This window comes from Ziziphus jujuba, chromosome 5 (assembly GCF_031755915.1).
Source record: "Ziziphus jujuba cultivar Dongzao chromosome 5, ASM3175591v1".
Classification (NCBI taxonomy): domain Eukaryota; kingdom Viridiplantae; phylum Streptophyta; class Magnoliopsida; order Rosales; family Rhamnaceae; genus Ziziphus; species Ziziphus jujuba.
Window position 1 is genome coordinate 8,933,126 of NC_083383.1, and position 11,891 is coordinate 8,945,016.

At 33.3% G+C, this 11,891-nt stretch overlaps 3 protein-coding genes across 3 annotated transcripts; 1 reads left to right on the plus strand and 2 right to left on the minus strand.

Moving 5' to 3' along the window:
- Window positions 1-483: 483 nt before the first annotated feature.
- LOC107406531 (thioredoxin H-type) lies at window positions 484-2,322 on the minus strand. The gene is made up of 3 exons (XM_016013689.4): window positions 2,135-2,322; window positions 961-1,083; window positions 484-819 (listed from the first exon to the last, which is right to left on the minus strand). Exons 1-3 carry the CDS (start codon window positions 2,219-2,221, stop codon window positions 679-681), a joined length of 351 nt encoding a protein of 116 aa, XP_015869175.3. The 5' UTR covers window positions 2,222-2,322; the 3' UTR covers window positions 484-678.
- Window positions 2,323-5,677: 3,355 nt separating this feature from the next.
- On the plus strand, window positions 5,678-7,390 carry LOC107420482 (uncharacterized). Its single transcript, XM_016029450.3, has 2 exons — window positions 5,678-6,835; window positions 7,088-7,390. Exon 1 carries the CDS (start codon window positions 5,857-5,859, stop codon window positions 6,745-6,747), a length of 891 nt encoding a protein of 296 aa, XP_015884936.2. The 5' UTR covers window positions 5,678-5,856; the 3' UTR covers window positions 6,748-6,835; window positions 7,088-7,390.
- LOC107420481 (low-temperature-induced cysteine proteinase) lies at window positions 7,240-10,364 on the minus strand. Its single transcript, XM_016029449.4, has 5 exons — window positions 9,741-10,364; window positions 8,695-8,930; window positions 8,409-8,549; window positions 7,882-8,316; window positions 7,240-7,689 (listed from the first exon to the last, which is right to left on the minus strand). Exons 1-5 carry the CDS (start codon window positions 10,144-10,146, stop codon window positions 7,594-7,596), a joined length of 1,314 nt encoding a protein of 437 aa, XP_015884935.3. The 5' UTR covers window positions 10,147-10,364; the 3' UTR covers window positions 7,240-7,593.
- Window positions 10,365-11,891: the final 1,527 nt, after the last annotated feature.

The following is an 11,891-nucleotide window of genomic DNA, read 5'->3' on the forward strand; positions in this document are numbered from 1 at the left end:
ATTATTATTTTCATTTTTAGTTGCAAAGTCCACACCCACATTTATTATTATCATTTTTAGTTGCAAAGTCCACACCTTAACCTGAAAATCAAACCTACCAAAGAGTATGCCAATTAATATCAGGGTTAGGCTATATTACTCCCATATTCTAAAGATTTTCTTTCCCATAAAAATCAAAACAGATAAAAAAGTCTTCGTAAAATTCCACTTTATTACAGCTCTTTAGCCATTGAAGAGGCAAACTTTGTGTAGGAGTCCAAGGTTTTCTCTTTTGTGGCTCTTAAAACTTGTGCAAAGCTGAGGGTAAATGTTCCGATAAACACTGCGAATACTAGATTTTTATAGGCCAAAAAAAAAAAAAAGACATATACTCTACAATTTACCATTCTAATAGGATTTACAAGGCCAGCATTGGACACAAAAGAGCTCTTTCTAACTACGCTGATTCAAAATCTTTCGAAATAATGCAAGGGAAGACAGCAGTTATTATAATACATGCAGAACTAGCTTTATTAATTTTAGCATTTGTAACAAAAGCAAATCAGATACCTCACATCAACCGAAGTACATAAAAACCTGATAAGAGTAGCCAGGCATACAAACAAATGGGATGTCTACAAGATATAATTAAAACAACTAGTAATAAATACGAGGTTTTTCATATCCAAAGCATAAAGGTCAAGCAACAGCAGTTGCATGCTTTGCCACAGTCAACTGAAGTTCCTCCTTCCTAGCACCAACAACCTTGTCCACCGCTTTGCCTTCTTTCAGGAACAAAAATGTAGGCATTGCCTCCACGTTCCACTTCTCAGCCACAGTCTGCACATAAGAAATAGAAGCATTTCTTAAAATCCAATCCCAAAACCCACAAGCATGCATAGGCTGATGAATGATAAAAAAGGAACTCCAGACTCTTTCATTGTTCAATTGTTGACATTTGGAGGATAAGAATTTGTTTACCTTCAATTCATCCACATCCACCTTTAGGAATAAGACTTCGGGAGTCCTTTTAGCCAAATCAGCCAGAATTGGGGAGATTATACGGCAAGGTCCACACCATGAAGCTGTGAAATCAACCACTACCTACAAAGGAGCTTCCTTTAGTATGACCATGCACTTGCAAGAATTAGAAAAAGGAGCTACCACGATATGTTGTGCTTTACAAGATATTTTGAGAAAGAGTTTTTACAGTAAGCTCTTTACTTGCCCAAAAAACAAAAATATAGTCCAATATAGAACAGTAGAGAAAGCGAATGTTATGTTATGCTCTAAGGATATCAACAAGTTTACATGGCCCAATGGATTCCTCGATCTCTCAAAAGGAGTATAGAGGAAAATGAGGAATTTTCATCATTCTAAAGGTCAAATGGCATTAAAACAAAAGATTGGTCAAAAATTCAATCCGACAACAGTAATAATTAGGGGACTAATACTCTTGACTAATCTTCCCAACACAACCTCACCAGTTAAGAAATTGATAAAGACTAGGCGATTCTAACCCTTCATTTTAATACGTGTTTCAGCTTGTATTAGACGATAAAGCAGATTCAAAAGGCAACAGGTTCTACATGGAAATACTAAAGACTAGGCAACCTTACACTCACAATTCGGGATAATTAAAAAGCAATTATACCCGTAACGGGTAATTGAGCACCATGGAAGGACTAGATACTCAAAGATGGTGGCTAACACCCAAAAGCTAAAAGTGTAAATGGGAGTAAATCAAGAACACGCTCTATGCAAAACAGACAATAGATTCATGCCAGTTCATAAGAAACAAAACTCATCGATCCAAATAGGACACTGTTTATGAAATATAAATAAAAATAAATAAATAAAAGTCAATCTCCTGTTAAGCGTTTGGGGGAAGTGGTAATTCAATTCCCGATGAGGTATATGACGAAATCTTAATGGTAATCAATTAAAAAAAAAAAAGAAAAAAAAAAGGAGAAAAAAAAAAGGACCCAATAAAATCCAAGCATCTAAATCATTATCAACAAAACCCACAATACCACAAGCTGAAGGAGAACAGAAAGGGGGAAACAAAGAAAAAAAAAAAAAAAAAAAACAACGTTGGCCGAACATCCAAAGAAAGACATGAAAAAGCAAGAAATTTTGCTAAAACAGAAAATACCAGCTGCTTGGAATCCTTTCCCTTCTGGAAGTGTTCGTTCCATGACTCGAGAGTGTGGCAACCGATCACTTGGCCCTCTTCCGCCATTTTTCTTGGTATTTGGTTTTCTGTAAAAAGTTTTGTGATTTTCTTGTGGTTTTGTCTGAGTGAACCTGGTCAAATTCTTGGATATAGAGCGTTGAGATCGAGGATGGGCAAATGGGATCGATATTTATAGGCGGCCCAAAAGCAATTCGGTCCACCCGAGGGATTACGTGGAAATGCAAAGCCGTTTTCGTTTGTGTAAGCTTAGTGACGTATACCCTTATGTCATCGATTTAATCTACTAATTTGACCTTCGACGCGGCCGTCCAGATTAGATGAAATATTACCGCTTCATGTCTGACGCACCACCAAACACCTTTTGTTTGTTTTTGGCTTAAACAACTAACACGTACCTTAATGCGGAGCAAGTTCAGCTGACCATAACAATTGGATGTGCCAAATGGAAACTTCTCGACCATTCATGAAATATTTATTATCTTGCTTTTTAAAAATAATAATGAACCAAATCTATGCTATGATAACTTATGAATGAGAAAGTTTTCACATTTTCTCCATAATATTATTATATTATGTTTTCAGAAAAAAAATATATATATATATATTATGTTTTCTAAAACAGAAATCGAGTAATGATTAAAAAAAAAAAAAAAACCATAATTTTAGTTTTTTTTTTATCGAATTTATATTACTTATATAAGTGAAGGATGAATTTCTATCCAGAGAATAAAAACTGCAACACTTCTGACTTTTAAAAAAAAAATATTCAGTAAATTTGACCGACCCAACAAAAAAAAAAAAAAAAGTTCAGGGGCATTATCATACAGTGAAAAATAACTCTTTTCTTTTCAATACCATTAATGAACAATTTTTGTTTGTTTAAATTCACTTCAAAATGCTCCTTCATAACTATCTCCAAATTTTAAATTTCATACATGATATTGCATAGTTATAAATTAAAATTTTCAGAGCAAAAAAAAAAAAAAGTTATAGATTAAAATTTACGGTAATATAGTTTTTTTTAAAATTAAAAAAATAGTTGGCATCACAGTATATTCTTTAAAAATTATAAAAACAAATGCAAAAAGTAATTAAGGTTTTTGTTAGAATTTGATTAATCAAAATAATAGTGAAAACTACTTAAAAACAGAATAAAAATAATTATAATTAAAACCAAATAATCGACAACTTAATTTCTCTTTGTTAAAAAAATAAATAAGTATTTTACTGTGATAAAGATATACTTTCCATTTCAATTACAAATAAGTTTTTTTAACATAAATTTAATATAAGTATTGTTGAACCAATAAAATTGTAAAGAAATATTGAAAACAAAAGTAATTATAATTAATAACTAAATGCCAGACGAAAATAAAATTAAAGATAAGTATTTAGGAAAAAAAAAAAGAAAAAAAAAAAAAGAAAAAAAAAGAAAAGCAGCAGCCTGGCACATGTTGGAAAAGGACGTGGAGAGACATAACTATGTAAATAGGATAAAATAGTAAAATCATTTTGAAAGAATAAATGATAATTTAGGAAGAAAAAAATTTGAAGTGGGGCAGGTGCCCCCGGACAGCACGTTGCTCTGTCTATGTCGGTAACTATTTAAGTTGTTTTATTTTTTATTTTTGCTTGAAATATTTAAGTTTTTAATGATGTTTATCTCTTTGATTTCCGAAAGTGACGTTTGCAATAGTTTTATATATGCAAAAACGATTAACTGATAAACTAGTTCTTTTCTTTTTTGCTACAATAATATAAAAAAAAAAATTTGTTACAATTTCTTAAATTTCTTACTCTATGTAGCAAATTTAGGGGAAAAAACACAATTTTTGTAAATTGTTTTATTTACGGTTGGGTTAAATAATCATATTTTAAGTCACATTTCTTTTTTTAAATAGTATTCTTTATTTGGTCATAATTTCATACCTTCCTATTCATTTGTTCGTTCGGATATTCATCAAAAAGCCCAAAAAGAAAAAAAAAAGGTGTTTGTTCGGATTTCATTCAATCAGAAGATCCAGATCGCTAAACAATGGTTACACGGAAAGCCCAACATTAAAAAGCAGAACCTAATGCTTCGGCATCCACTCAAAAGGAGCAAGCCCATATGTAATGTGGACAAAATATGGCATGTCATTCATAAGCCCAAATCTGCATAAGAAGATTCAAAATACGCCACCAATACTAATGAATATTACTGATTTTTTGTTTATTTAGTAATTAGTAATTGATTACATTTAAATAGGTTTTAACTTTTAAAAAAATAAATTTTTATATAAAAAGTGAATTTTTAATATAAACTAAGTAAATAACTAACATATTAATATAGATGCTACTATAACATTTCATTTTTCAAAAATAAAACCACACATCATAGATAATTTTTAAGTTAATCATTAACATAAAATTTGAAATTATAATAATTCCATGTATTTTTGTCAACTTTCATAGTTTCACGTAGAGCTGGCAATGGATTATGTTATGTTCGGTATTAAGTCCTGGTATAAAAATAGATAATTTGTTCAATTAGTAACTTGTTATCCTATTTGTTAGTCCGTTAATAATGTACATAAATTTTAAATTTTAAATTTAATTTAAATTTCAAATATTTTTTTTATTTTTTAATAAATAAAAAAATAAATATATATTTACATAATATATTAAGTATTTTTAATATTATAAAACTTTTATAATTATAAATTTTTTTATTTTTAATGGATTTATCATATATTACTATATTTTATGTCTTAAAATTTATTAATTTATTGAATTTTATTATATGACATTGATGTAAATATGATATGATATGATTATTATCAAATAATACTTATATAAATCATATATAATGTCGTTAATTCAAATTTATAAATTATAACACAGATTTGTATCATATTATTATATCCTTTGAAATTTTATTAGGTCTAGTTTCATGCAACATTCCTTTTTTTTTTTTTTTTTACTTGTTTTTTTTTCCACTCATTTTTTATTATGGGATTGCCACTGACATTGTTTCCACCTTGCAGTGCCAAGGTCAAATATTGAGCAATTTTTTTTTCCCTATTTATCCATTAACCATAATTTTTATTTGTAAACATATATTTTATTTTGCTATATATCGATGAAATTATGAACCAAAATCATATGTTGAATTGTTCGAATTAATAATACGATGATAATTATTCTAAGATTACAACCAAACACTTTTTTTTTTTTTTTTTTTGAGGCAACTAATCACATTATGCTATTGGAATATCCCGCTTAACAAACACAAGGAGAGAGAATTTTCCCTTGATATTTTTTGGACTAGGTTGAAAACGATTAACCAAACCACAGGAACCACCACAACGTAAAATTACATGTTACTCCGAAGGTGCCACATCATCTCCAAGGCCAATCAAACTCCCACGTGGGAATATCTCAAACCACATCCAAACATCCCCCTTAAACAAATCACTCTTTGCTCCTACAAAGCTGACTGGCTCTCTCTCACTCTCTCTTCCTCTCTCTCTCTCTCCATATTATCCACATCTCTCTCCCTCCTCTTAAAACCACCAGATTTTCCAAATTTTAGAGAGAGAAAAATCAGATATGATTTAGAGAGAGAGTGTGCGCGTTCAATCCCACTTTGCAAAACATATATGGCTTTTTAGTTAATTTTTCCTTCTTTTCTTTTCTTTATGCTCTCCGTAAGCTCAGAAATGGCTCTTCCCCAGCTCATTCCCTCCCCTTCCTCTTCTTCTCTAACCCACAATTACAAACGCGGCTTAAACCCCAATACCATTGTCTCTCCCTTAAACCCCTACCCTAACAAGTTCATATCTTCGCTTCAACACCACCACTTCCTCCTCCGCCGCCGCCACAAACCCAATACTCTACGCTGCTCCGCCTCTTCCTTCTCCGAGAGGAACCATACCGGCTCACCCAAGTCAGACGACGTCGTTGAGCTCCCACTCTTTCCTTTGCCTCTGGTGCTCTTCCCCGGCGCCATACTCCCTCTGCAGATCTTCGAGTTCCGGTACCGCATGATGATGCACACTCTGCTCCAGACCGATCTCCGCTTTGGCGTCATATACTCCGATTCCGTTTCCGGCACCGCCGATGTCGGCTGCGTCGGAGAGGTCGTGAAGCACGAGCGACTCGTCGACGACCGATTCTTCCTTATCTGCAAGGGGCAAGAGCGATTCCGAGTCACCAACCTCGTCCGTACGAAACCTTACCTCGTCGCGGAGGTGACGTGGCTGGAGGACCGGCCGTCGAGCGATGGGGAAGAGGATCTGGAGGCTTTGGCGAACGAGGTCGAGTCGTATATGAAGGATGTGATTCGGTTATCGAATCGGTTGGGTGGGAAGCCCGAGAAAGAGGTTCAGGATTTGAGGAGGAACCTATTTCCGACGCCGTTTTCGTTCTTCGTTGGGAGCACATTCGAAGGAGCGCCGAGAGAGCAGCAAGCTTTGCTTGAATTGGAGGAAACGGCGACAAGATTGAAGAGAGAGAAGGAAACGTTGAGAAACACGCTTAATTACTTAACGGCGGCTTCGGCCGTTAAGGACGTGTTCCCAACTTCGTGATTGGAAGGTTCAATCCGGGTTTGGAGGAATTTTTAGATTACTTCGATATAAAAGAAATATAACAAGCATGTGGCAAAGCAAAGAAGAGGTACTATCAACTGTTTAAAATTTACACTCGAAAATATTACGAAAAGTTGTAAATTTTGATTTGGAATGGGATTTCCTCTATCTTTGTTTCTGCAAAATTTAGATGATATTGATTAGCTGTCGAAAAAATTTGCACATAATTTGATATTGGGTCACTTGTTAAACAAGGTTATTTTGCATGCCTGAAAAAGAGACCAACATAGTTTCCAGAGCTTGATACAAAACTTGGTTGTCTGTTTTCTTAATTGTTCAGCAATGGTTGAGAACAAGGAAAACTACAATGCGATGTTGTCGGAAGATAAAGGACTAGCATAAATTGATATATATAAGTTCAATGCAACTACCTTCGCAGGTGCCTTTGAGGTAATTCCATATTTGCTGCCAAGGACAAACCATTGCCAAAGGTTGGACAAAGATGACCATCACATTTCATAAATTTATTAAATAGAAATATTCCATAATCAACTCAGTTCTGGTATTTTACTTATATAGCATCTTCTTATTGTGAAATGTCTTGTAAATAATTCATCTTTCCGAAAAGATGTTGTCTTGCTCCCATACATATCCAATAATTCCAATGACAAATGGACAGAGACTCCGATTATACATACAACTCTTTGCTAATGCTAAAAGAAAAAAATAACTCTTTGCTAATGCTAAAAGAAAAAAATAACTCTTTGCTTAAGTACTACATTTGTAACCTTCTGCTTCTGGTTAGACCACAGTATTTCAATTTTCACCGATAACAGTGAAGAAACTTCAAAAAACCCAGCCCTCCAAAATGGAGCCCCAGTAGGCTGACTTTGAAGAAGATACTCTGTTTTCCAGCGCCGTCATTGTAGTGTTCCTAGTAGGCTGCAATAGTGTGATAGCCTGTTACTCCTCAATAATGAAAGACAACAAACCAAATTTGTGCACAATCATTTTGCAAAATAGTTTTACTTCTAGAAAGAAACCAGAATTAAGATTTTAACTGCAGAATGTGGGTGTTATGAAAAACTCATTCAACAAAAACACATACATTATGGAAAAAAGATTAATACAAACCTTGAGGCACTGATTCCTTTCTGTATCACAAATGGGATAATCATGAGGGCAACAGTGACGCTTGTCTTTACAACAGACTGCAGAGCTGAATCCACAGCATTTCCACGAAAAGCATATTCCTAAAATACGCCTTGCACAGCAGCAGGTTTCCCCTTCGCCGCAATGAGTAAAAAGATTGCATTTGGTTGGACCTGGAGGAGGTGGTGGAGGAGGTGGGTTTTGGCCAGTCTTTGTCGGATATGAAGGTAGCATATACATACCACAAACTCCTTGAGCACTGCCGCTGTTACGCAGAATGTGCATATAGCCATCCATTCCCCAACCCCTTCCCCATGAATTCTTTACGATCCAATAGTCCTTTCCATTTTCTGAACCATACCCCACAATTAATACAGCATGATCTAAATTAGTCGAACAAGGGCCGCTGAAAATCCCCTGTATATCCACAAATACATAAACAAAATCTATCATTACAAGGGTCATAGATCATGTTTCTAATGATGTTGAGGTTGATTATTAGTACGAACCTTTGAGTACAACTGAAATGCTCTCTCGCCGCCAGATATACCTACACTCACAGGCTGAGTAGCCACAGCTTGTAGTAGCTGTTTCTCATTGTTTTCGGGCACATCAGTGTAGCCGTCTATTGTCACAACATGCCTTTTTAACTACAATGTAAATCTAAATTAGGAAATAGAAAATAGAAATAGCATGGATGAATCAACTCAAAGGAAATTTAATTATGGATACAATGGAACATGAAGTAAAGTAAAAGGAGTATAGGAAGAATGAAAAAGAAACTCAGATTCTTACCTTTGCCCTATTGCAGGACTTTTCCCGACCTGAGTAAGGGTAGTCTTCTTCAGTGTCGATCCCATGGTTATCAATAACAAATTGAAATGCATAGTCCATCAGTCCACCATCACAGCCACTATTGTAAGATCTATCACAATCGACTAACTCTTGCTCGGATAGGCTGATAAGGGATCCGGTGACAATCTTATTGATACCTTCAATAGCACCTGTTGCCGAGAAGGACCAACAAGCGCCTATACCATAAAGCATTGGCATCCACCAAAATAATTGAACATTAGTACTGTCCTGACACGAGAAACTAGTACGTTTTGACTTGAGAAACACTAACAGAATGTTAAATATTGATGTTGTCTATAGCTAATTTGCTGTATGCTTGCCAATTGAATCAAACAGATAAGTAGCACCAACAAAGAAAGTAAGATAACAAACACAGAACAAGCAAAACATACAAAGATGCCACCAACTAGACATAATCTTTTCTTAAGAAACTAGAAGCAAAGTATTCAATGCCTAGAGACTGATATCTCCAGTCAAGTGAATTTACACAAGCAGGTCAACAACCTAGCAAACATTTGCATTCGGCAGCAGGCTTCCAGGGGAAACCCCATTTGACTTAAAAAAATCTTAACTTACTTCCAACTAAGATTGGGACCATATCATTTCTGATATCCTACTGTGTTTCTGAGGGCGAATCAGGGGGACAAGTAACCCAAAGCAGAAAAGGCCTCCTCTGGATTGGGAAGCTGTACATAGATTCAAAGACTCACATGTCCACAATCACTATACAATGATTTTGGTACTTTCTGAAATTGGGATCTAGATTAGGTAACTTAGCACTTCCAGTTCCATTTTAATTTCCTTCTTGTTCAAAATCAAAACATGTCAATATGTCATGTCATGTGAAAAATCCAAAGCTGCAAGAATTTGATCATCGTGGAAACAGAAACTAATAATTACTACTAGACGAGGCAGAAAATTCAATCCAGTAAACTTTTCATTATAAAGAACTAAGAAGTAAATAATTCAAACAAGGAGATACCTACCGCAACTTCCTTGATCTTTGACACGGGTCACTGCCCCTTGCTTCCTCCAATCTATTGAAATAGGGATTTCCAGGTTATGGAGGAATTTTGGACCCATTTTCGACTTAAAAGGAGAAGCAGAGGAGAGGCCCAAGCGAGAGGTCTTGAACTCATGGTGGGTGAGATCAGCAAAGGCATTCAGAGAAAGAGTGTAAGAAGAATTGCCCAAGTTGTTGTGTTGGGAAATATAGGCAAGGTTGTCCTCGAACACACTGAGCCTGTACAGCTTTTCTTTTTCTGAAAAGTAGGATTTTCCATATTGCTCGCACCAAGTTTCAAAGAGTTCGGAGGTTGAGGGTGAAGCGGAAGAAGACAGAGAAGTCTGAGAGAAGAGAAGAGCTAGGAAGAAGAAACAAAGGGGGTTCATTTTTGTGAAGGTGGGTTGGGGGATACTGTAGGGGACTTCCCTTGTTTTTGACTGTTAGTTGGATTGGGTGCCTAGGAATGTGGCGAACCATACAAGTCTATGATCAACTTGGTTTTCTTGTTCAAAGCAAAAACTTGGTAATCTTGTTTATTACCATAAAGACACTTGGCTTTCCAGTTGCAGTATGTGAACTCACTGATCCGACCGAGTTCCTATATTCTCGAAAAGTCTAACCACTTATACAGATTGAACCATTTTTCGTGTCCAATCTCCTTGCCAATGAATTCAGATACACGTGGGTTTCACACTTTTTACTTGAAAAAAAAAAAAAAAAGCATTTTTAAGTACCAAAAAAAAAAAAAGTCAAATATTTAAAATTCTAAAGGAGTTCTTTAAAAAAAAAAAAAATCTAAAAGGAGATTTTTAAGCAAGTAGTACAAGCTTGTAAATTTATTCTACCCAAAAAAAAAAAAAAGCTTGTAAATTTAAATAAAACATAATTTTTCTTCAAGGAAAATATTTCAGAAAAAAAAAAAAAAACAAACAAACAAACAAAAAATACAAATCCATCAGCTCGGTGTGTCTATAACTATTATGTAGGGACTTTTACCAGCAATAATGTTGGCAATTGTCCTTTTATGGCTCCCCTTTCAAAAGAGAACAAAATTTTTTTTAAAAAAAAAAAAAAAAAAACCATGACCAAAAAAAAAAAAATAGAAATCTTAGACCATCATTATAATTGTAGGAACCTGCCTCACCTACTTCCCCCCATTGATAGGAACAGCGAAGTAATTTAGAAACAATTAGGAGCAAGAGATAACTTGTTCCCTTATAATATACAATATATATATATATATATATATATATATATATAAATTTAAGTAGAACGTCAATTAATAAAATGGATATCATATCGTTTATTAGGACCAGTCAGATTCCAACTATAAAGTCGTAAATTTTGATTAATCTCATGACTTATCAAGAAACAATAGGAATTATTCAAAGTAATAATAACGAATAATTTTTTATTCTTGTTGACAATTTATGGATTAAAAAAATTAAATAGTTGCAGATTTATGTAGTTGGCTTTTATAATCTATATGTAGGATCCATATATAAAATCTATATAATATATAGTAGATCGTAAAAAAAAAAAAAAATTGATAATCTTAAAATTATCTTAAATTTGATCATAAATAGTTAATATCCCATAAAATAATAATTTTGCCACTAAACTAACTTATAGAGATATTTTGTTCTGATATTGAAACATTTTTCCTACGTTGTATTTTTAGATAAGAACAAAATAATTTATAGATAAGCGTCAAAAGGATTTCCTAATTTCACATAAAAACTCAAAAATTGATGAATAAAAATGCTTAAGAAATATATAATAACAAAGTAAATGATAACTAATAATCGCATCATTTAAAAAAATATATATGAATAAAAACGAAACGAACATAATCTGTAGTTTGTTGATGTCATATACAAATTATATATTGATTTCCATTACAAACCTTTTTGGTGCTATTGAATAATAAATTAATGTCATTTATATTAATTATAATTTAATTTTTTAAAATTTTAAAATTGTAATTAGCATTTTTAAAAGATGTTAATAATATTATTTTAAAAGATGTAAATAAAATAATTAACGTAATATGAAAATTTTAAGGATGTGAATAAAATAATTGAGATAAGATGATAATTTTTTAAAATCTAATGAAAAATTGATGATAGTT

Bases quoted from the DNA above. Each gene is read 5' to 3' on its own strand.
- LOC107406531 (XM_016013689.4), bottom strand. From the start codon at position 2,221: ATGGCGGAAGAGGGCCAAGTGATCGGTTGCCACACTCTCGAGTCATGG. The intron at 1,084-2,134 runs GTATTTTCTGTT...GCTCCTTTGTAG, and splicing joins GAAAGGATTCCAAGCAGCTG to GTAGTGGTTGATTTCACAGC. The intron at 820-960 runs GTAAACAAATTC...TCTTATGTGCAG, and splicing joins TGGATGTGGATGAATTGAAG to ACTGTGGCTGAGAAGTGGAA.
- LOC107420482 (XM_016029450.3), top strand. From the start codon at position 5,857: ATGCTCTCCGTAAGCTCAGAAATGGCTCTTCCCCAGCTCATTCCCTCC.
- LOC107420481 (XM_016029449.4), bottom strand. From the start codon at position 10,146: ATGAACCCCCTTTGTTTCTTCTTCCTAGCTCTTCTCTTCTCTCAGACT. The intron at 8,550-8,694 runs GTAAGAATCTGA...TTTACATTGTAG, and splicing joins AGTCCTGCAATAGGGCAAAG to TTAAAAAGGCATGTTGTGAC. The intron at 8,317-8,408 runs GTTCGTACTAAT...GTGGATATACAG, and splicing joins CATTTCAGTTGTACTCAAAG to GGGATTTTCAGCGGCCCTTG.